General features: G+C 40.6%; 3 protein-coding genes across 3 annotated transcripts in view; 2 read left to right on the top strand and 1 right to left on the bottom strand.

The window, feature by feature from the left end:
* Positions 1-4,592: 4,592 nt before the first annotated feature.
* On the top strand, positions 4,593-6,118 carry LOC124289250 (acetylcholine receptor subunit beta-like). Its single transcript, XM_046725857.1, has one exon. The coding sequence runs from the start codon at positions 4,740-4,742 to the stop codon at positions 5,850-5,852; it is 1,113 nt and encodes a 370-aa protein (XP_046581813.1). The 5' UTR covers positions 4,593-4,739; the 3' UTR covers positions 5,853-6,118.
* A 9,233-nt stretch (positions 6,119-15,351) lies between these two features.
* LOC124289244 lies at positions 15,352-19,050 on the bottom strand. Its single transcript, XM_046725849.1, has 2 exons — positions 18,444-19,050; positions 15,352-16,284 (listed from the first exon to the last, which is right to left on the bottom strand). Exons 1-2 carry the CDS (start codon positions 18,694-18,696, stop codon positions 15,359-15,361), a joined length of 1,179 nt encoding a protein of 392 aa, XP_046581805.1. The 5' UTR covers positions 18,697-19,050; the 3' UTR covers positions 15,352-15,358.
* Positions 19,051-20,120: 1,070 nt separating this feature from the next.
* The window catches only part of LOC124289243 (spectrin alpha chain-like), a 72,322-nt gene continuing 67,608 nt past the window's right edge, over positions 20,121-24,834 (top strand). Inside the window, 1 exon segment of the mRNA XM_046725848.1 lies at positions 20,121-20,366. The gene's annotated coding sequence lies outside the window, so the exon portion shown is untranslated.

Genomic DNA, 24,834 nt, shown 5'->3' with positions numbered 1-24,834 from the left:
GCACCATGACCACGTCGAGTGAACCCCTTTGAGTTTGAAACTCGTCTGAATAGTACGAACGCCACCATGGTTGAATGCCTTCCAGTATGAACGGGGCGGTGGGGTAGCCTAGTGGTTAAAGCGTTCGCTCGTCACGCCGAAGACCCGGGTTCGAATCCCACATGGGTACAATGTGTTAAGCCCATTTCTGGTGTCCCCCGCCGTGATGTTGCTTGAATATTGCTAAAAGTTGCGTAAAACCAAACTCAGTCAGTCAGTCAGTCCAGTATGAACCCTCCTAATAGTATGACCGACTCGCAGCATGTACCACAGAAAGTAAAGAACGAAGTATGAACCATGTATGTCATGGTTTTTTTCTTCGGTGTTGTTTGGCTTGGTTGGTTGGTTTGTTGTTTAACGCCGTACTTAGCAATATTCTAGCTATATGGCGTCGGTCTGTAAATAAACAGCTCTGGACCAAACAATTCAGTTATCAACATCTACAGCATCATCTACGCAATTGGGATACGATGACATGTGTCAAGCAAGTCAGCGAGCCTGACAACCCGATCTCGTTATTCGCCTCTTACGACAAGCATGGGTTGCTGAAGACCAATTCTAACCCGGATCTTCATGGGTCGGAATGATTAATAAATTAAATTGTTTCTTTGGCAGATGAGTTTACAATAAGTGTACGTATGTGTCAGTTGCACATTGTTTCTTATTATCTAACATACCGTGAATAAATATACATATATCCATATATTTGATAATATCATCATTGTTTGTTTTGTCTTTTGCTTTCACATGCTCAGTGTTGAAACCCGACACAAAATGTGATTACCAGAGGTACAGATAAGTTGCGTATCTGTGTAAATTACGCAAATATTTATGTGAAAATTCAATTCCTATTAAGTCTATTGTGTACAAGTACGCTTGAATTTGGGTAAATACTCAATAAATTTGATCTTACATGCGTACACACGAAAATGTCAAATCTTAGCTTGCGTACCGGTGGATAAATAAAATAACTGAGGTATACTGAGAGATTTTATTTCACATAGGCGGATCCAGAAGGGGGGGGTGCAGGGGTGCGCACCCCCCCTTTTGTCCTGAAAGTTTATTAAATGACCATTGAAACTCGGATGAAAATGACATGTGCACCCTCCCTCTTCTCAATAGTATGCACCCCCCCTTTCTAAAAAAGCTGTATCCGCCCCTGTTTCAGGACATGAACTTGACAACTTGCAGTCTTTCTTATCGTTTCTCATATTACAGATCAAATATAAATAACAAACACTAACATTAAAACTTTTGTATATTTTTAAAATTAATGGAAAACGGCAAAATACCCAGTTGAGTTTGAATGAGGTGAGTACAATTTAATATTTACTCCAAGGGAAATTAGGATACCCAATTGTGATGAACACAAGCCAGTATATAACTCAATGACCCAAAAAGTTATCTGTAGCTCTGTCTGATTAGTATCAAGACAATGTTTGCATGTTTCTTTTGAAATAAGCCGCAAGGCAGGCCGGCGGACAACGTAAACAAATCTGGTTAAGAAGATCATCTTGTCTCTTCAAATTCCTAACTTTCTTGACCCGTAAACATCCGGGTTATAATTGGTCTTCAGTAACCCATGCTTGTCATGAGAGGCAACTAACGGGATCGGGTGGTATGCTCGCTGACTTGGTTGACACATGTCATCGTATCCCAACTGCAAAGATCGATGCTCACGGTGTTGATCACTGGATTGCCTGGTCCAGACTCGATTATTTACAGACCTTCGCCATATAGCCGGAATATTGCTGAGTGCGGCGTAAACCTAAACTCACTCAGAGATTTCTTATGGATGTAGAAAGGGTTTTGTCGCTTCTATTTCCACTTGCGTACCTCATAAGACGTGTCCTACAGGTCTCGATCAGAACAAGTGCTCATGCATTTGATCACTGGATTGTCTGGCCCAGACTCGATTATTTACATACCGCCGCCATATAACTCTCATATTGCTGAGTGCGGCGTTAAACAACACTTAATCAATCCTAACTTTCTTCTTAAAACACACTACATAAATCCATGGTAAATGAAAGTACGTTGAGACAAGCTATTTTGTAGCCAACAGCGGCTCTCAGTAAAACGAATAAGACAAACCGGTGGTTGATAATGTGAGTCACAATACACGCCGACAGGTTACGCTGGCACGCTATGAAGTAGGGCACCACAAAATCCATTTCTTTACGACAAGGAAAGGTCCCTCACGACCGATTCTGACTTTGAGTGAGTGAGTGAATTTAGTTTCACGCCGCTTTTAGCAATATTCTGGCAATATCACGACGGGGGACACCAGAAATGGGCTTCATACATTGTACCTAAGTGGGGAATCGAACTCCTGTCTTCGGCGTGATGAGCGAACGCTTTAACCCCTAGGCTACCCCACCGCCCAAGGATGAGAGAGAGAGTAGATTGGCAAGTGAGTGAATGAGTGAGTGGATGGACGTTTAAATGAGTAGTTAGATGGATGGGTTGATGTGTGAAATAAGTCAGTAATGTAAATGAGGTGAGGTGAGGTGAAATTGGGTTTAACGTCGTGCTTGAGAATATTTCGCTCATATGACGACATGCATGCGTGTGTATGTGTATGTGCGGCTGCTTGTACTAGCCCAGACTTAAGCTGGTTTTATAGTGCTAGCTCACTGAGATACCATGCCGCAGTGAAGCATGAATACCCCACTCAGACACATTATACTGACTCCGAGCCGACCAGTCCTTGTTGTACCCATTAAAGCCGAGCGCCAGGCAGGAACCAACAAGTACCATATTTTAACGTCTTTTGGTATGACGCGGTCGGGGATCGAACCCGCGACCTTCCGCTCTCCGGGCGGACGCTCTAACCACTACACCACGGAGGTGGTCAATGTAAATGAATATGGGAGTGGATGTGTGAGAGTGAGTGAGTGAGTGTTGGTTTGTTGTTTAACGCTGCACTCAGCGGTATTCCTTCTATTGGTGGCGGTATGTAAATAATCGAGCCTGGACCAGAAAATCCAGTGATCAACAGCATGAACATCGATTAACCCCTCTCACTCTGAATTCACCCGGGCTTTAATATGTTTATACGAGGTTGCTATATGATTAGAAATCCATCTCTAGATATTGTGGATATGGCATTCTTAATGGTTATATTGAATTTATATCCCATATGGTGAACACATATAAACTGCCCACACTATTTCAGTTCATAAGGTTTCAGATTGTTTGGGGAGGTGGGGTATTTAGGAAATAAATGCCGAAGACCCGGGTTCGAAACACTATTTCTGATCCCCGCCGTGATACTGCTGAATATTGCCAAACACTACGATCTTAGCTGAATATTTCCAGTAGATTTATTGTGGAATTTATCAACAGAATTTAAACCACTTTTATCGATACGGATTATTTTCATAGTGTTCTAAAATTTAAATTTGTTTATTTGCAAACAAATGATGAAAAGCTGAGAAGAAATTAGTTCAGTTAGTTAAACATATTTTGGAATAAAAGGAACGTTTTTAATCATACAATTCGACTGACTGACTGACTGAGTTTGGTTTTACGCCGCTTTTAGCAATATTCCAGCAACATCACAGCGGGGGGACACCAGAAATGGGTTTCACACATTGTACCCATGTGGGGATTCGAACACGGGTCTTCGACGTGACGAGCCAACGCTTTAACCACTAGGCTACTCCACCGCCCCTCATACAATTCGAGTGTGCCAGAGCAAGGATAAGCCAGTGCTGGTATATTGGACAAGACTCAGACTCAATGATCTGACATGGTTGAATATACCATCATATCCAAAGTGTGGACCAATGCTCATGATATTAATCACTGGATTGTCTGGTTCACATGCTAATCACATACTGCCATCATATATGGAATATGGAGTGAGTTTTGGTTTACGCCGCACTCAACAATACTCCAGCTGTATGGTGGCAGTCTGTAAATAATCGAGTCAGGACCAGACAATCCTGTGATCAACAGCAAGAACATCGATTTAAACAACTGGGATACGATGACATGTGTCAAAGCAAGTCAGCGAGCCTGACCACCCGATCCCGTTATTCGCATCTTACGACATGCATGGGTTGCTGAAGACCAGTTCTAACCGGCATCTTAAGACGTCATAACCTCTGTATCCATTCCTATAAATATATCTCACTTTGGAAACCGTAAATCATTTCTCACGGTCATGTTGACTCTTAAGCCTGCACATACGAAATTATTCAAATACACAACTCTACATCACGTTCACCAAAGTAAACGTGACCACGTCTCAAAAGAAACCATAAATAATATATACATCAATTTACAGTGCTCCCCTGAGGTGAATTCTGACCACGTTAACCGTAACGCTTTAAAAGACTTACAGAATTATTGATAACGCTGGCGATGGTTTTCCCTCACAGCAACCCTTTGGAAATAAGTAGATCGTCTGAATATTTACTCGACAGAGTTGATGAGACCTGGACGGATGACGCGTGTTCAGAACCATCATGGAATCGTTCAAGACGATCGTTTTAGTTGCGATCTTTGTTACAGAAATACATGCAGGTTCACTGGCCATTCGGAAGACCATCTACAAAGATCTGCTTGACGGTTATAACTCTCAAATACGACCGGTATTGACTGACGCTGAACCAACGCATGTGAATATAGGTTTTGTCCTCTTCTCTCTGGTGGAACTGAAAGAGGTTGAGCAGTCCATAGCACTGAACGGAATGTTCAAATTGGTGTGGCACGATGCATCTTTACAGTGGGACCCCGATGTTTATGATGGCATCAGGAACATAGAGGTGGAACAACAGAAGGTCTGGCTGCCGGACATCGTGATAACCAATACAATGAATAAACGAGGAATCCTAGGTTTTGATGAGATGAAACTGCTGGTCGAACATACAGGGATGGTGGCTTGGCAACCATCGGGTCTCTTCACCTTGTCATGTCAAATTGACGTTACCTACTTTCCCTTCGACCAACAAATTTGCAAAATTGTAGTGTCTACTTATTCATCTACAGAAAAGGATATTTCGTTTGTTGCCAACAGTTTTCCGAAAGCTACGAACACTCCAAATGGATTATGGGAAATTGTAAATGTGACAACGGAGTTGCTGGAATCGGGTGACACGAATGCTTTACCTGAAATATTCGTTTACTTGGATCTCAAACGTCGTCCTGTCTACTACATCGTGAACGTCCTCTTGCCCGCCATCCTCCTGTCCATCGTCAGCGTCCTGGTGTTTCTACTTCCGGTGGATTCTGGAGAGAAGATTGGACTCTGCATCACCGTTCTGCTGGCGTTCTTTGTGTTCCTGTCAGGGACTGGCGTCAAGTTACCAGTAACATCCCTGCAAACCCCCTTCCTGGTCATCTTCATCTCATCCTTGACCGGCATGAGTGGACTGTCCCTGTTGGCATCCATCGCCGTCCTCAACGTCCACCACAGACCCGATCATATCCCAATACCTGGATTCATCAAGGTATGGGTCAGGTGTATGCTGTGCAAACGATTGAAGATGTCCGTAAACAAAGTGTCTCCCATCGAACAGCAATGTCTGCACAATCGTCCCCTGACCTTGTGTGACAGCCCCGGATGTGGAAACGGTGAGGAAAAGCGGAACGAGAACCTAACACCGGAAGCTCCTGTTACAGAAGACCTTGACTCAGAGGTCAGAAATGATTTGAGTTCGGAGGTCAGGATCACGTGGCAGCAAGTAGCAAGGTGCGTGGATATCACATGTTTTGTTTTCTTCAGCGCAGGCGTAATGATAACAAATATTTTGTTTGGTCTCATTATGCTCCAAACCATTGAAGTGAAAGTGCAAGGATATTAAACGGCAAAGTTTAGTACATAAAACCCATGCTACACCATTGATGTAATATAGACGGAAGGACCAGCTAAAGGAAGGAAAATCAGATGTATTTGGTCACTTTAATATACATTTTGATCAGCGCTTGAATATTTTTAACGCCGCAGTTTCAACAACACCAATTTGTATCCAACAGACTTGTGCCTGAAATTATCAGCGATAACAAACGCCATCGGGGAAAGGAGCGGTGGGGTAGCCTTATGGTTAAAGTGTTCGCCCGAAAGCCAGGGTTCGATTTCCAGGGTTCGATTCCCCACATTGGTACAATGTGTGAAGCCCATTTCTGGTGTCCCCTGCCATGATGTTGCTTGAATGTTGCTAAAAGCGGCGCAAAAACCATACTCACTCACCCCTCGGGGAAAGAGTGGCACGATATCAGTTAAAGTGCTGCAAAAGAACAACCGGCCCATTTCAGCCGACGACAGTGATGGCTTGCTGCGGAACTATTTTCAACATTACACATTTATTGATGGCGATAAAAGGCTGGGATCGTTCTATGAAACCAGTCCCACTCTGAGTGTTGAGTGTGTGTGACTGAGCATGATGTGTTCGGTCGTGACATGGCGGGGAACACTGGACTTGGAAATTGAACCCGAATCTATGAGTCCATAGATGAATGCCTTAACCACGAGGCTACCTGAACTGACCTTATGACATTCAACATGGTCAGGTAACGTCAGTGACTCATTACATACTGCACAGTGGGTGGTTGGTGCGTCGTAAATTCTTCAAGGATAGGAATACATTTCCATTCACAGTGTTTAGACTGGGTCGATATGGGTGGGAGTACTGACGCTTGTCTATTTTTAGTCAGCTCATGGAATGTCATGTATTACTCGAGGAAAGCAAAGTGCCCGTGCAGGAACTTCGTGCGAACCCGACCATTGCCTAACATTAAAGCAATGTGCAGAGTACTCAGCCCTGCGCTATGGCACGTGCTGCACGTGCTGCACGCGAAGTCAAGCGGAAACCACTGCCGATTGATTGTTGTGAACTGAGTTGGTCACTGGAATGAGCAATCGTAGGTGTCGGTGGACCCTGGTCGTGGTTTGATTCGTTGGTAAACATTATCGGCTACACTAAAAAGCGGCAGATGTATTCAAAAGTGTTTCCAAGGAAGTAGTGTCTACACCCCACTGGGACCAACTGTGCTTGCTAGCTGATTTGTTTCTTTGTGCATGTGAATCAGAACGTCTGCTCGGATTGGAAAAGACGAGTCAGTGTCATCTTGGCCAGGGAGTTACACTGTTTAATTGCTTTTAATAACCATCAATAACCATCAATAGCCACTTTTACACCTGAACTGGAAATACAAGAGAACAGTGATACCGCCTCGTCTGTTTCGTATTTAGGAGTAGCCTTGTGGTTAAAGCGTTCGCTCGTCACGCCGAAGACCCGGGTTCGATTCCCCACATGGGTACAATGTGTGAAGCTCATTTCTGGTGTCCCCTGCCGTGATGTTGCTGGAATATTGCTAAAAGCGGCGTAAAACCATACTCACTCACTGTTTCGTATTTAGATCTATGCACAGACATCCAGGGTGACATTATCCGCAAGACTCTATAACAAGAGGGATGACTTCAACTTTCCGATGGTCAACTTTCCCATCAGGTCGAGCAAACTTTCCAAAGCTCGTTTGGTGTTTACAGTTCTCAACAGCCGAAAATGTTCCTTCTACCAAGACTACAAAAGGCTTCTCATGACTCTTAAGGTGACAACATCAAGGCATCAGTAGTGCTTTCAAAAAGGCCAAAGTAGAAACGATTGTGAAGGCTACTCCAAAACCTGATCTATCGGGGACAAAAATGACGTCGGACGCAACGTGCAAAGTTTTTTCAGGTGAACAATTGACTTGCCTGTGCATGCGTTTGTGCAACCGGTGGGATGGATGTAATTGCAATGTATGAAGCCCATTTCTGGTGTCCCTGTCGTGATATTGCTGGAATATTGCTAAAAACGACATAAAATCAAACTCACTCACTCATTAGCCTATACACTCAAAATTGTACCTTTGACTGTTTATGGATGAAATTTCCTATACATGGTTTTGTCGTATATATTATTATATAAATCAATGAAGTATTGACGATTGATTTGTTTTTTAAAGCCTTTTATATGTTGTGGAACAGATTTGGGACAGCAAGTTAATGGTCGTTGAGTGACAACTTTAAGTAATGGATGTCAACTTCTGTATCATGCAAGACGTTTCTTGGTATATTCTTACTCCTTCGTCAGGTGAATGAAAGTTGGTAACTTTGTAGGTACACGTGACCCGTGGAAATCCGGGTTAGAATTGATCTTCAGCAACGTATGCTTGTCGTAAGAGGCGACTAACGGGATCGGGTGGTCAGGCTCGCTGGTTTGGTTGACATCACATCCCAATTGCGTAGATCGATACTGTTGGTCACGGGATTGTCTGGTCCAGACTGCCTCACTTCTAAATGTCGTCAAAGATTGTAACACTGAGTTTGCATATACACAATATGCTTCCATTATGTCATTGGTAGTTTTGTAACATATATGTCCGAAAAAAGCTAGGTTTAGATGACATTTTGTTCGTGTTCGTAGCTAGCTTAGTAAGTCAGTCGAGTTACGTTCCATTCCGGTACATCGTATCCGATAGGGGTTAGACAAAGAAAACTTTCAAAATTTACCACTAAACCACAGGAACATTGAGAGGACAATAATTAGTGGTCCTGTCTGTACTTCACTGGTCCAGAATAACATTCGTAGATTTAAATTCACCGGCCACCAGGACCACTGGCAACTTATCATTCAGATGAAATTTTACTAGCCAGCGACGACAGGAATGATGAGTGCGGCGTTAGACGCCAACAAAGAAATTATTCTATGAAAGTGAAAATAGTTATTTGGAGTTTACGTGATTTTCTAACAAATATATAACAGTGGAAACCCTGCGGATGAGAGTATGTCATGTCATCGGCTTGAAGATGAGCCTTTTCAATTCATAAACGTATTGTAAAAAATTTTCATTGTTGAGTGGTTTTACTTTTGTGATGTATTTTCTGAAATAAATTTCTTTAGACGTGAATTCATGTTTTCAGCCTTCCCATCGCCTACTGTAAATTTACGGTGCCGGACAAAGAACTTTACATCCATGTTTAATTGTCGCTAAGATGACGACCGCCTCCGTGGTGTAGTGGTTAGAGCGTCCGCCCCCCGACCGCGTCATACCAAAAGACGTTAAAATATGGTACTTGTTGGTCCCTGCCTGGCGCTCGGCATTAATGGGTACAACAAGGACTGGTCAGCTCGGAGTCAGTATAATGTGTCTGAGTGGGGTATTCATGCTTCACTGCGGCGTGGTATCTCAGTGGGCTAGCACTATACAACCAGCTTAAGTCTGGGCTAGTACAAGCAGCCGCACATACATACACACACATGCACGTCGTCATATGAGCGAAATATTCTCAAGCACGACGTTAAACCCAATTCCACCACCGCTAAGATGACACAAACAAGGAATGGTTATTTGACTGTGGTGTACTTGAAACAGGTATCACATTTGGGTTTGGACCTGAATTTTCGGAGGCTGCTTTTGCCAAGTTGTTTTCATGACGTATATAACTTTTGGTTAAATTTAATTTTCAAATGTGTTCTTTCTTTTTACCCGGAAGGTTATTTCTCGTAATTTCACGACAGCCTATGACTAATCATCAGGTCATACAGAGTTATATATTCTTAGGAAGTAGTTCACAACGAATCGGAGATAGCCTGCAGGTGAAGGCGTTCGCTCGTCACGCCTAAGGCCCGGGTTCGAGGTCTATCAGATGACGCAAAGCTAAGAGTCGTACGTAAAATACCTCAGCGACGAACATTTCGACGAACAAGAAATCTTTGATGGCCAAGCGAAATATCTCTACAACTGCGTTGTGAAAATAAATAGGTGAGACTCCTTTCTGACACAAAATGTGTATGTTTGGAAGCTATGGTAGAAAAATGGCCCCGTCTCCGTCACAATTCCAAGCAACCGAGGATATTTAATGGTCGGTCGATCAGCATCGGTGAAACCACAGGTCCTGATAGGACTCAAGTAATGTTTAATCGGCTTTGGTATTGCTGCAGCACGTCGGTCGGGGTGCCAGTGAATCCTCTTCTCAGAAACCAGTGGTGGTGGTGGTGGTGGTGAATTTGGGTTTAACGTCGTGCTTGAGAATATTTCGCTCATATGACGACGTGCATGCGTGTGTATGTGTATGTGCGGCTGCTTGTACTAGCCCAGACTGAAGCTGGTTTTATAGTGCTAGCCCACTGTGATACCATGCCGCAGTGAAGCATGAATACCCCACTCAGACACATTATACTGACTCCGAGCCGACCAGTCCTTGATGTACCCATTAATGCCGAGCGCCAGGCAGGGACCAACAAGTACCATATTTTAACGTCTTTTGGTATGACGCGGTCGGGGATCGAACCCGCGACGTTCCGCACTCCGGGCGGACGCTCTAACCACTACACAACGGAGGCGGTCATCAGAAACCAGTGACACCAGCTTGATTGTTGAAACCAATGATAGCGACTTACTTCTTTTGCAAGGGGTTCGGATTTGATCTTTCAATATGGCCTTCAAAGCAGTCAAATAAATAATATTTATGGCATTACCATAACATGCCAGTTTGTTTTGTTTGTTTGTTGATTCCAGCTATATGGCGGCGGTCTGTAAATAAACGAGTCTGGACCAGACAATCCTGTGAGCAACAACATGAGCACCGATCCACGCAATGAATGTGGAATGAGATGACATGTGTAAACTCAACCAAACACCGATCCCATTAGAGGCCTCTCATGACAAGCATGGGTTGCTGAAGGCCAATTCTCACCCCGATTTTGTGGCTCATTTAAAATGATAAGCATTGGTTGGTGGGAAATCTGACCCAGAATCCCCTTTGGGGCACAAGAAAACACAATAAACAAACATAGCTAAACCATCTCTTTTATATTATTATTATAAATATAATCAATAACTCTATATAAATAACACCTTAAGAAAACATTTACAGGAACAAAAGCGTACCTATATATATATATATCAATATACTGAGTAAGTGAGTGAGTGAGTGAGTATGGTTTTACGCCGCTTTTAGCAATATTCCAGCAATATCACGGCGGGATATCAATATACTGCATCTCATCCTCTGTATCGCCAGGGCAAGTGTTTCAGTGAACCTACACTAAACCCTGGATCAACTCCCATGGTTCTTGTGATCATAAATTACCCACACTCCTATTGACAGTTTGTGTAGTTTTACCTGAGTCCTGGAGATAGGGGTGAGGTGAGGTGAGGTGAGGTGAAATTGGGTTAAACGTCGTGCTTGAGAATATTTCGCTCATATGACGACGTGCATGCATGCGTGTGTATGTGTATGTGCGGCTGCTTGTACTAGCCCAGACTGAAGCTGGTTTTATAGTGCTAGCCCACTGAGATACCATGCCGCAGTGAAGCATGAATACCCCACTCAGACACATTATACTGACTCCGAGCCGACCAGTCCTTGTTGTACCCATTAATGCCGAGCGCCAGGCAGGGACCAACAAGTACCATATTTAAACGTCTTTTGGTATGACGCGGTCGGAGATCGAACCCGCGACCTTCCGCTCTCCGGGCGGACGCTCTAACCACTACACCATGGAGGCGGCCCCTGGAGATACAGAGGTTGACTACATTCTAAATGTACAGTAAATACATTACCAATATATTGTACAGACATAAAATATTCTTCTAAAACAATTTGATTTACAGATAAATGTATTAAAATTTCCAAAAACATTGTAACAATGAAGATGTACCAAGAATACATATCTGGTGTAAATACAACAATATCAGCTTAGCTCCACACCATCCTAGATCATCAGTACACTATCAGTACAAAAAAAATCTATCAAGACAATTTATTAATTTGTTTTATACCTCGAATCAAGCAAATAAATTCATTCCTGAGTTCTCACCAATGTTACGCCAGATCTAGGACTGATGAGAGATAAAACAATACCTACATATTCTATTTTCAGCTTAACCTAGCATGTCCTATAAGATATCTCACACTATGCTAAACATTACAGCACTTATAGTCCGTTTGGTTACGAGGGTGGAGTGCAGAGAAAGGGACAGCCAGGTGTGCGAGAAAGGATGGAGACGGCACATCACAGGTTAATGAATCAACAACGTTGTCGGCACTTGCTTCTCGAACACCTGGCTGTCCCTTTCTCTGCACTCCACCCCCGTAACCAAATGTGAACTGTGTCAATATTTTAATGATAGTTTGTTAAACAACTTTTTTAATTTTAGGACCTAAATTCTGCAAAAACCTCACAGAGTTGGTCTGAGGTTTTGATTATGATCAGTGTTTCATTGAGTATTTTATGTTTATTAGTTTTCGAGTTAGATCGCAATTCATCGGTCCGCTTTTGAGCCAAACGGACTATATATACCAACATCCTGGAATTGGTACAGACTGATGCTGGTCTGATGTGATACCATGGCAGAACCAAACATGGATATGCCATTCAGACATTGTACTGACACCTCTTGTGTTCTTGGCTTCCGGCACACCTGCCCAATGTTTTGTGCTGTGCTAGTCACAATCTAAACACTAGAAAAACACCAGATGTGTACTTCCTTTTATATTTTTAGTACGCCATGATAAAGCTAGGGGCAGTGGGGTAGCCTAGCGGTTAAAGCATTCGCTCATCACACCAAAGACCCGGTTCGATTCCCAACATGGGTACAATGTGTGAAACCCATTTCTGGTGTCCCCTGCCATGATATTGCTGGAATATTGCTAAAAACGGCATAAAACTAAATTCACTCACTCACTCTTGTTTTAACCCCTTATGTTGAACTCCAGGCAAGGTAACAAAAAGTACCTTCATCTAACTCATTTGGAGTGACATGACCTGGGGATCGAACTAAAATATTCCGCCTTCTGAACCAATAAGCTCATCATGTTTACTGGAATTTTACTTGAATATTTGCATTATTAGGTTTAAAGTTGTATTAAAAGAGAAAAAAATGCAGACATCAATACTCTGTTAGCCAGGGGCTGGGTAAAACAAATTTCATGCAAAACATCATAGTGCTCGCGCAGGGATCCTGAACTTTCAATTTGGATAGTAAGTATATGCGTTAACAAACTTTTCAAAGATAGACATCTTATGTCATGTACGCACCACCTTAATCACCATCCCTACACACAATGCATGGGATGCACATCATAGTGTCATTCTTGATTTTGACAGTTTTCAAGAAGGTCCATAAATCACTGTAGACCATTAATTTTGACAATCATCTTGCATCACGCAGTTGTTAGTGTTTGTTTCTAGCCGTTCTTTTTTGTTTGAAAATGAAATTCGTACCCATGCAAATTTTACGTCATACACCAATCATCTTTCAAGAGCGATTACTGTACAAACAACTATGGTCATAAGGAAGTGCAAGTGGTGATGCACTCTCAAAACACTCATTATCATATCAACATTGATTGACTCCGATATATATCCCAATTTTTTCAATCGTAAATTATAAATGAAGTTCCGTACATATTTTTAAGAGTATACAACCATTAAAAATCAAACAAAATCATGCAACATTGTAACTAGGGCTGTGTACTGACAAATAAATTGTATTGTAATAAACTAGTACCATGATTCAGATACCCATACTGCAATACACATTGCGATATATTAAGAACTTAAGTGTTTGACAGTATGTGACACTAATTGGCGGTTGATGGTACATGGCGATCCTATTTTCTGCATTATAAGCCCCTAAACATATGTGTTATGGTTCAGATATCAGTAATCTCAAAATTAGGTTGCATAATCAAGGATTCTAGTTTCTTTTTTAATACAATTTATAGTATTACACTTACAGTATGCCTTTTTGTCATTGAATAACGAAGGAAATCATCTATTGTGAATGAAAGTCTGTGTAGATTTTAGTTTAGACCATAAAGATAATCACAACAACTTCATAGATGTTCTTTACCCAATATACAGGTTCTCAGAAAAATAATACAATAGGTATTGTCTGAAAAGAGTATTGCAATACGGTAATATTGTGCAGTATACCGGTAATATTGTATACAGTAATATTGTCAGCCGGTAATATTGTGCAGTATACCAGTAATACAGTAATAACCTGCAGTCCTAATATTGTAACAATACCAGGGTGGAAATAACTTTAAAATTGCTAGTGTACTATCGGTACAGTGGCACATGTAAAATCACTTGCCCTGCTATACCCTGCAGTCCTAATTGTAACAACTGCTATAATGCCCATCTCTGGGTATTGCACATGTAACAGCGTGTAGAGTCATCCCACAGACGACATCCTTACCATGTCAGCCTGCTGATGAGGAACACCTCTTTGGTCTCGTGGACAAGGCATCTGCCGATAACCTCGGATCAGATGGTCGCTGGGTTGAATCTCACGGTGCTTGGAAATTTAATGGCCGCTACACACATGTACCACATTAATACATTGGTGGTATTGTATTAAACAGGACACAATGTTCATCGACCCAGTCAAGGAACTGTGGTGTGAATTTTTTCACTATTTTCAGCAATGCAATACAATCATCTTCTGCAGTATGTGCCACTTTCGGAGGGCGACCAAAACATCTGGTGTATACATCTTGTAATCGGTAGGTCTCTTTCGCTGGACACTTTTCGGCATCACATTATTGCTTGATGAGCTATTAGAACTGGCTGCTCCATTCTGCTTACGTTCAACCACAGAACAATTATGGTTTCTATCTCTGACAAAATTACTGTTCTTGAAATCATTGTCACTGACCTTGACCTCTTGACTGCTGGCATTGACAAGAGAGAAGTCCTTATCTCCAGCCTGGCAAATAACCCTTGTCTTTTCATCCCGTTTCTCCATATGCTGAACAGCTTCAATAAATTCAGCATCAGGGAAACTTCCTTGTGAGCTGAGTTCACTTGAAGCTTTTTTGTCAGGAAGCTCATATATGACTGTGGCCTCAGAATTAAGCCTTGGCTGATGAAAACCTGCAAGAATTGACTGGGATTCTTTTTCATCTTCATCAGAATCTTTGGACTGGTGTAATTGGACAGATTCTTGGCTACTTATCAGAACAAAGATGTTCTCTGGATCTGACTCAGAGGGCACCGTATCAATGCTCAGAGTATCAGAACTAGTCTGGCCTGTTGATTGTTTCTGTGTATCAGAACTGCTCATTGGTCCAATATTTGAATTCATTGTATCAGAACTGCTCATTGGTCCAATATTTGAATTCATTGTATCAGAACTTCTCATTGGTTCTATAATAAGATTTTGTGGATCAGAACTGCCCAAGGATCCTATATTGGGATTCTGTGCACCAGAACTTCTCAGGGGTGTTGCATGACTTAAACCAGGAGTAGGTCTACCAGAGTCCCTTTTTCCATGGAACTATGGTTCCTTCCATTGTCGGCCTCCATCTGTGTTATGGCCAACAGTAAATCCTCATCCAGAAAACTTCCTTGGGAGTCCAGCTGCGGTTTTGTGTCCGAGTCATTAGTTGTTTAGATACACGTATGTGAAGTTGAGTAGTTACTGCATCTGGCTTCAAGGGGGTCGGTTGCTGACCTGCTTCCGAACCTGTTCTATTACACATGTTGTGAGTCTGGGGGTTTGGTGTGTCTTCAGACAAGATGGTGGAATGGGCACTGTTTGTGTTGTTTTCTGTCTCCGAAGCCATTTTGTCAGACCTGACATTGTGAAGAGTGACAGAAGTGTCTTGAGACTGACTGGAACAACTTGAAAGAACACTTACTTCTTTTTGCTCTTTGGGCATCATATTAGAAACATTCCTCGAAACAGGAACGGTGGGAACTGAAGATTTAGAATATGTTTTAAAAGAAGAAGATGCCTCTACATAATTGTTTTCTGAAAGGCAGTCTGCTTTGTCCAGACTCACCCTGTCGTCTGCTACACTTGAATTAGCTTCATCTTTATACAGTTGTCGGGCAGCTTTTTCCCGCCTGATATTTTCAAAAAGAGACTGGGTCTTGTCAAAATCTTTTTTGGGCTTCTTTGGAATATGTAACTGCTCATCCGAGTTTTGTCTTTTACCAGGTGTAACCTCAGAGATTTCCCAGGTTTGACCTCTAACCTCAGCTGGTGACCTTGGTCTGTCAGCTGGAGGATCTATTTCCCTGAAGGCTAATAATGAATCTGCGCATAGCATGTCATCGGGCAAGGTTTCATTCACCTTCCGCAGCTGTGCAGCCAGTAAAGCGAAGTCAAACTTGTCGCCATTGTGGGCAATCAAACATGTTGGCTGTGCTTGTGTTTGCAGAAATCCTCTAATCACTGCTACTGTTTCACTATTGAATGGCTGTTGTCTGTCAAGTGCATCATTGAACAAACCTGCAAAGATAATAATTTAGATGAATGTCAGATTGTATAATCAGGGATTTACAGGATGTGAATTCCTACGTCCTATACTCATAAAATTGACAATGGATGCAACAAAATTTATTAGCACATCCACAGGGACTCAGAAAAAGTCCAAATACTTTTTTGTAAAAATTCCAATCAAGTGACAATAAGTTATCACTGAGTTTGCTACTAGCTGGGTTATGGTATTATTTGCAATTTAATTACTGTAACAATATGATGATCAAGATACACAATAATATGACAGTATTAATAATAATATTTAAGTGTCTAGGACCCCCATTTTGTTGTCCAGGACCCCTGAAAATTAAGAGTACGAGTCCCAGGGACCCTCAAATACAGGACTCCATGTAAATCCCTGGTATAATTGGTAATCCAATTACAGTATTGTTGAAATACAGCCAATGTGACTTTAAATGTTCACTTGATACATCTAATCGTCACATCAACATATTCTCATGGTGACTTCAAAGGATGAAAACGTATCTCTACACTGTGATGTGCACAAAGGGCTCAAAGGACTCAAAGGTACCAGTGAATACCAGGTTTACAATAGTGTGGTCAGGTTCGCTGACTTGGTTAACACATGTCATTGTATTTCAATTGTGTAGATCGATGCTCATGATGTCTATCACTGGATTGTCTGGTCCAGACTTGATGATTCAGAGACCAACATCATACTTCTTAAAACTTTCCATGATTAAACAACTAACAAATAACCTAAAAAGAACATTAATCATGTCAAAAGGAATATTGAAGGCAAATTCATTGTTTGTTTTGTATTAGTGAGGGTGAGAGAGAAATGGTATTCATGTATTGTACAAATGTGGGGAATGAAACTTTGTGTCTTCAGCATGACAAGAGGATAACAAGTACCAGGTAGGCTACTGAAGCCCTGGCTTGGGTAGTCAGACTCAATGATCTGACATGGTTGAATATGCCATCATCAGCTGATCATATCATTAACAATGAACCTGTTGAAACCGTTAATGAATCATTGAATATAAGTATCTTGGTACATATATTGATAACAAACTGAATTTTAATGTTAACACAGATGCTATATTCAAGAAGTGTCAACAAAGGTTACACTTCTTGCACAAACTGAGATCTTTCAATGTTAATCAATCAATTGTGTCTTTTCAATCAGTGCTTATACAGAGCGTTCTGTTTGTTTCTGTACAATGCTGGTATGGAACCTTGTCCCTTCAAAACAGAAACTGTCTCACAAGAATCATTTTATTAGTCAGTAAAATTGCAGGTGTATATTTTGCTAACCTAACTGATATGAAGAAAGAGTTCTGAAGTCAAGATTATATCTGATCCAGATCATCCTATCCACTATGAGTATAAATTACTGCCTTCTGGGCGCTGTTATAGTTTACACTGTTTTAAATCCAATTGTGCCATGAAATCCTTTGTTCTCGCCAGTATTAATCTTTTAAATGATTCCTAGTGTTTGTCTTACCTTGTTGGCGTGTTATATGTGTGTTATTTAGTATATGAAAATAATTTAATCATTTTATCAATGTTTGAGCTCTGTACTTTACACAGGTAATAAAGTATTGTCAATGTCATATCCCAACTGCGTGGATCAATGCTGATGATGTTAATCACTGGATTGTCTGGTTTACATGCTAATCACATACTGCCATCATATACGGAACATGGAGTGGATAATTTAGTGTGCTCAGCAATATTCCAGCAATATGGTGGCAGTCTGTAAATAATCAAGTCTGGACCAGACAATCCAGTGATCAACAGAATGAGCATCAATCTACACAATTGGGACCTGATGACATGTGTCAACCAAGTCAGCGAGCCTTACCACCCAATCCTGTCAGTCGCCTCTTACGACAAGCATAGGATACTGAAGACTAATTCCAACCCGGATCTTCACAGGTATATGGAATATGGAGCGTAGCATAAAACAAAAACAAATCAAAATCAAAATGTACCATATACTCCCGAGAGCACATTTTCTGGCAGAGATCATAACATTAATTTGAAAACTAAATTTTGAGGAAAATGCTCCTGGATTTTTCAAGAGACTTGTGATTAAACAGGGGATAATCAAAAACGATCCTGAATTCAGACGTTTGTTCTGAAACCTGAATTCAAAACGTCACCTGTTAACATGCTTGAACCAGGAGACATTTGTTTTCTTGGGTTGAGGCAAAGCTGCAGCTTGTTGACAATCCGAGGGACGGCCACTCCATCTTCAAACATGTCATCTCTGTGTATACCCAGCAGACAGAGCTCGGTAATCTTCGGGTTTCCGTACGGCCCAGGGAGGCCTGTCGTCTCCGTGTCAAATATTACGTAACTTTGGGGTTTTGATTTCATTTCACATGTTGCGGCATCATTCTTGTTAGATTCCATTATTGGCTATGGACTATAAACTTATTTCCAATTATACCATTTTTAGTGGTACTGATGCTGTTTTGTAGACGGTCCAACTGTGACGCTTGGGGTACGATGTGTCGTTTTAGTTCTTTAATTTCTCGTGGCGAAACCTTTTCTTTGAGCTGATCCTCAAGGTCATTCATTCCGTACAATATTCATTCATTAAAGTGTACATTCGTCCTTTCATCTCCGCCCTACAACTGATCACCAACATGTTCGGGCACGCCATACCCGGAATAAACATCTCCACGTTTCGTTCTATTTTTGGAAGGTGTTTTGGAATGTTTTGAGCTCCACGCAGCGACCTATACGCGTCTTATACATTTGTTCGATGGAGGCCTGTCATTACACACGCATTGTATGAAGCTTGTGTTGACTTTTGACCATGGACTATTTTCGTCATGACTATCGACATATTCGTAAAGACATTAGGCGACGTGAAAATAACAACGCATAGCCTTGAATAGTTTTTGTGTTTTCTTGCGTGCTCTGATAGAGGAACATTCTATGCATTAGTAATATCAAAATGTTTGCATTATGTATATAAAAATTACTTTTAAAATAATGTAAAACTATTTACTATTTGCTGAAAATTGGGGGTTACAAGAACCATTGTATTGGGTAAGAGAGAAAATAGCAGGCAGGTATTTAAGGAACTGAATAGCATGGTGAAAAGTTACTCTCGTAAGAAAAAGAATAAAAGAATAAATATTTTGGAAACATTCTATGCATTAGTAATATCAATATGTTTTCATTATGTTTATGCAAAAATGGCTTTAAAAATTATGCAAAATATTTACTTATTTATTCTTACTTCCACATCGTCACCATTGATACACACAGGCCTTGTAATGCTTTGATTTTTCCTGAAGTTCTTTTGTTTTCCTAACATTTAACATTAGATAATTGTTCTCACACCAGGTCACAATACGTTGTCGGTATATATATGGTCTCTGATTTTCTTATAAGAATAAAAGAGCAAATTATATTGTAATATATTGAAACATCCCGTATGCAATGTTTTACCGGTGCCAATGCTCACAATATTTTCGTTTACTAAAGATTTCGGCTGGTATATATGAAGCATTCGTGAATGTATAGACTCGTACTTGAAATAACTCCTTTGTCAAAATTTTGGTTTCATATTATTGTTGGAATATTTCTCCCTCGTTAATATCATACTTGAATAAAAAATGTATTGGGTGTGCGTTTTGTAATCCTCCGTCAAAATAACCCTTCAACTTTGTCAAAATAGAAGCATATGCAGGTAGACGTTTATGATAGAATACTTTAGAGTTAATATAATGTAATATGTATTAAGGGAAATACATTTCATTGCGGCAGGTGCTTGCTTCCGGTCACGTGATGGCTATTCCGTTATCCTGCTTTTCTCCCTTGTTTTAGTATATTCAACTCCTGTACGTTTGGTAATATAACGACATCTACGCATTTTATTGCTTGTGTATCTACAGCGGCTTGGAACGGGGGTTAATCAGTAAACAGCTAGCAAAAAAGCAAATCTTATTTATACTCAGCAGTGTTAATAATCCAGCTTACCGCGATTTACCAACGATCAAACGGAATCCCCTGAAGGTCGTATTTGGTCGGAATCATCCCAGTGAACTAATATTGCGGTATTTTAACAGGTAAGATTGATATCACTTGATGTAAATGGAACAAATTTGAGATAAATGTGTTTGAAAGTTGTTTAGAGGCGCTCATGCTTAGATCGCGTTTAACATCGTACCTTTAATTACACAGATATTTTCGGTATGCAGCACACCCAACTGTAGATTGGCTTGACCTGGTTCAGCCGGTTTACTGAAAGCGTTAAAACGCGCGTTGTACAACATTTTTTTGTGACAATATCTTGATTTTTAACGGTGTTTGATCATTATGCACTTTGGAGCTACCTTTATGAAACACTGCGAGACGAAATAGATGTACCTGATTCACGTTTTGACTCAATGTGTCTGATGCATAGAATTATGGCATCCGATGAGTAATTTAGTAGTGTCAGAGGCCTGTTTAGGGTTGGGGAATGTTGTTATATCTTCAGTACCCGTCACTCAGATGACGTTTCGTTTCAGTCTTTAGTGTTTTAGTTTCGTCGAAGTATCACGTGATTTGATGCAAACTGTTATGTTTGGTATTTAAGGGTATTTATAAGCTGTAAAGAGATAGCAACCCTGCTGCGATAACAGTAGAGTGTTTTGAAGCTATGATTCATTCAGAATCGATACTACGACGATAGTACACATACTGCTATGAAATGGAATAGCTTGCATTCTTGCTTTTCTTGTTATCAATTGTGCAACTGACTTCTGGTCAATATATGCTGTGCGCAAGAATATAATTCATCGCCAGCTGCTACAATCAAATGTGCCTAATATAGTGACTGTAATTTCTTTCTATGGAATGTTACATATATTCAGTGTTCCAAGTTTAAGAAAAAATACCCTCCCTTATCTTGTACCCAAGTCCCATCCTTGGCCCACAGCATTCACTTATAAAATACAGATATTGTTTTCCTTCATGCATGTTTATTTGTAAAAGCAACATGTTAATGCATTCTCACTGCCATCATTTGTGGTTGTGTTGCATTTTTGATTGCAAGATGTTATTATGTATTTTAGTTTGTGGTTTATCATGATTTATGAAAACTTTATTTTCATGATACATAGACACATACAAAAACTGAAATTCTATGATCCTTCCTGTTCAAAATACACAGCATTATTGTGGCTTGTTCCAATAGTATTTGAATCTAGAGACCTCTTAAGAAAAAATGCGGTGGAGGGAGGCAAGTGGTTAAAGTGTTCGCTCGTCATGCCGAAGACCCTGGTTAGATTCCCCACATGGGTACAATGTCCCCAGCAGTGATATTGCTGGAATATTGCTAAAAGCGATGTAAAACCATACTTACTCAATCTTAAGAAAAAGTACCACTTAATTATCCCCCGCCGTGCATTTAGCGCTAAGCGGGGGATATAGTATTAGGCTCTGTCTGTACGTACTAATTGGAATATCTTAAGAACCGTTCACTAGATTCTTTTCATATTTGGTACCTAGGTTCATCACACTATAAGAAAGGTCCAAGTCAGGTTTGGTGACCTTGACCTTCATTTCAAGGTCACAAGGGGACTTTAACGTTTTACCTGCATGTTAAGCTATCTCAAGAACCGTTTCCTGGATTTTCTTCATATTCAACCCCAAGCTCTATCTAGGGAAGGTGCAGGGCCCAGTCAATTTTGGTGACCTTCACTTAATTTTCAAGGTCACAGAGACACTTTGCAGATTTCAGCATATTAACCTACATGTTATGCTTGTCAACGAGATACCTCAAGAACCTTTCACTGGAGTTTCTTCATATTTGACACCAAGCTTCATCCAGGGAAGGCGCAGGGCCCAGCCGATTTTGGTGACATTCACTTAATTTTCAAGATCACTATGAAGATTTCAGAATGTTAACCTGAATTGTCAGCAAGATATTTTAAGAACAGTTCACTGGATTTTCTTCATAGACTTTCAAGACCTCCCTTGAATGTAATTTCTTTAGTACTAGTCTTGCATATTTCATACACTATGACAATCATGTCAAGGTCAAAGTCAGTCTTGAAACTATGTATGTGTTTGAACAACTAAAGAGCAAGGTAATGTTTTTGTTGACATTTATCTTCATCTTAAACTTTCATTACTTTATAAGTTTGATTTGATAATTTGCGGCGGGGGATTATGTCACCTTAGTGACAATGCTTGTTAAAGTTCAATTTAAACACGTGCCTGTACAGGGCTCGATTTAGTGCTTTGTTACTTGTACTGGTGCAACCCAATATTACAAAGTGCAACAAAGTTATGTCTAACCTGCACCAGGCGCAAGTCAATGTTTGAGTGGGTAAACATCTGAATAAAACATCTAAATAATTCCATAGCATATTTCTGATTTTACATATTGCAATAAAAACAGTGCAACTGGAATTTGACTGGTGCAAGTAGGTTTTTATCTTGGGTTGCACCTTGTGCAAGTAGGTTAACATCTCTTAAATCGAGCCCTGCTGTAAAAGTACGCTAACTGACTGTGACTAATTAGCTAGAACCAATATTCTTCACTGTTAAACCATTTTTAGCCTTTTTCTATGTGCAAGAGTAAGTATGTACAACACACCTGTTCATTCAGCCCCAAATCAATCACATTAAATGGTGTATGTGGTAATTTAAGTTATGAATCATTCAGGTGAAACTGGAAATGACTTTACCACGTACACAGTAAGGAGGAATTTTCAAGCTTTCTTCACTTAGCACATATTGGGAAATACCAAATGCATGTTACCTGATTACATAACTAATCTAATGATCAATCGTCCAGATTGCCTGGCCTAGTCTATCATTCCTGAGTTACATCATAGCCTGCAGGCAGCCTTACAGCATTGTACAGTGGCTGATATCCAATGTTGGTCCCCACTGCTCCACAGTCTCTCCACTGCAGTAGGTCTACCTGACCTTTAGCTTTCAGTTGTGCATCAGCGACCCCGGGATATAGTCTACAGGAAGATAGCAGCTATCATTTGGTAAATGACTACTTTGAACTTTTCAACTAACTTATTTGGCCTTTCTGTGATGGATTGTGATGTTAACGTGTTGTATGCGTGAAACAAAATGCTGCCTGGAAATTGGGATTGAAGTCAAAGGTTTTTGTCATTAACCCAATGTTCAAAGTTTAGATTAGTGTATCTTTCAATATCATGGTTCCAAACATCAGGGATTTCATCAACACTCTTCACAGGTGTAAGTGTATTGTGGATCATGAAATAATGTTTATGATTTGGTCTGAAAGTATGGGACTTTACAAGTGTTTGAAGGTGAGGATAAAGTAGGTGGGGAGCCCTTAGGGTTTTACAATGTAGCATTTACACTCAACACATAGCAGTCTTTGTAAATAGGCCAAAGGAGTGGCAGGTACAGAAATCTACTACCTGGTACAGTTGAATTCGTTGTCTGGTGGTACTCAAATAATAAACAGATGCTCAAACAATGACTGCTTGACCGCAATGTTAATTCCATCTTGTCAGCACTATTCTTGAGCACATGTTGGGCATTATTACTGGTTATTGTCACAGATTCCTTCAGAAAGCTCCTGTTGATTCTTGTCAATATTCATTGTAGTTTTTAAGAGAATGTTTACCTTCTTGTTGACCAGTAATTTAAATAGACAGTTCAATTGGGGTTAATAAAGCCACATTTGATGAGACATTCTTCCATATCAGGGTTAAAATGGTGAGAGGGTTGTGGAGTCATTGGGGATTTCTGCTATGGTATTGAATCTTCTCCCACTCCACCTGTGGAACATCTTCAGTTTTTATTTAGAAATAGGATCCTGAGGAGGATGCTTAGTTTACATACTTAATTTCAAACTCTACATATCATGGTATATCCTTACAGGGGTGGAAATAACTTTAATATTGCTAGTGTACTGCGGTACAGTGGCACATGTAAAGTCACTTGCCTTGATAATTTTCCCACTATACCGACCGTTTTCTTGCTGATTTTTTAAATAAACAACATAATTAACATTGGAAACTCATCTGGACACCAATACAGTGTGATATACAAATTTGCTTGCCCGACAGAAAAAACACTGGACTCGGACGTTGGGCAATGGGTTATTTCCACCCCTGCCTTACCATATTATCTAAGAAGTACAACTTCCTAATTGACAACGAATCTCTATCGAAACATCGCAGTCATGAAATTGTTATCCATAAAGTTTGTCAATATTGAACTTTCCAACTTCTATCAAAGAAAGCATATCATTACCAAATTTAACATGTATAAATGTTGAAGGATATTTTGGAGGACAGTCACTGATCAGTGACTTCTAAACCAACTTATCTGAAGCCCTGTGATTTGATTTATATATCTAGTGCTACACTCACATATTGGATGTTGGGACCCTGGAGAGGAATGTTTGGCTGAGTGTTCCCCCTGGCTGAGAGTGCCTAAGCAATGTAGACAAGATACTGTGGCATTCCATCAGGGAGTCTCACACTGAGCACATCCAGCTGCCTGCTCCTTACCCAGTCTCAGGTTACTTGTAGGCTAAAACAATGGCCCACT

Source organism: Haliotis rubra, unplaced genomic scaffold, assembly GCF_003918875.1.
Source record: "Haliotis rubra isolate DU_JTF1 unplaced genomic scaffold, ASM391887v1 Scf437, whole genome shotgun sequence".
In the NCBI taxonomy this organism is placed as follows: Eukaryota; Metazoa; Mollusca; class Gastropoda; order Lepetellida; family Haliotidae; genus Haliotis; species Haliotis rubra.
This window is presented reverse-complemented; position numbering and strand designations above follow the sequence as displayed.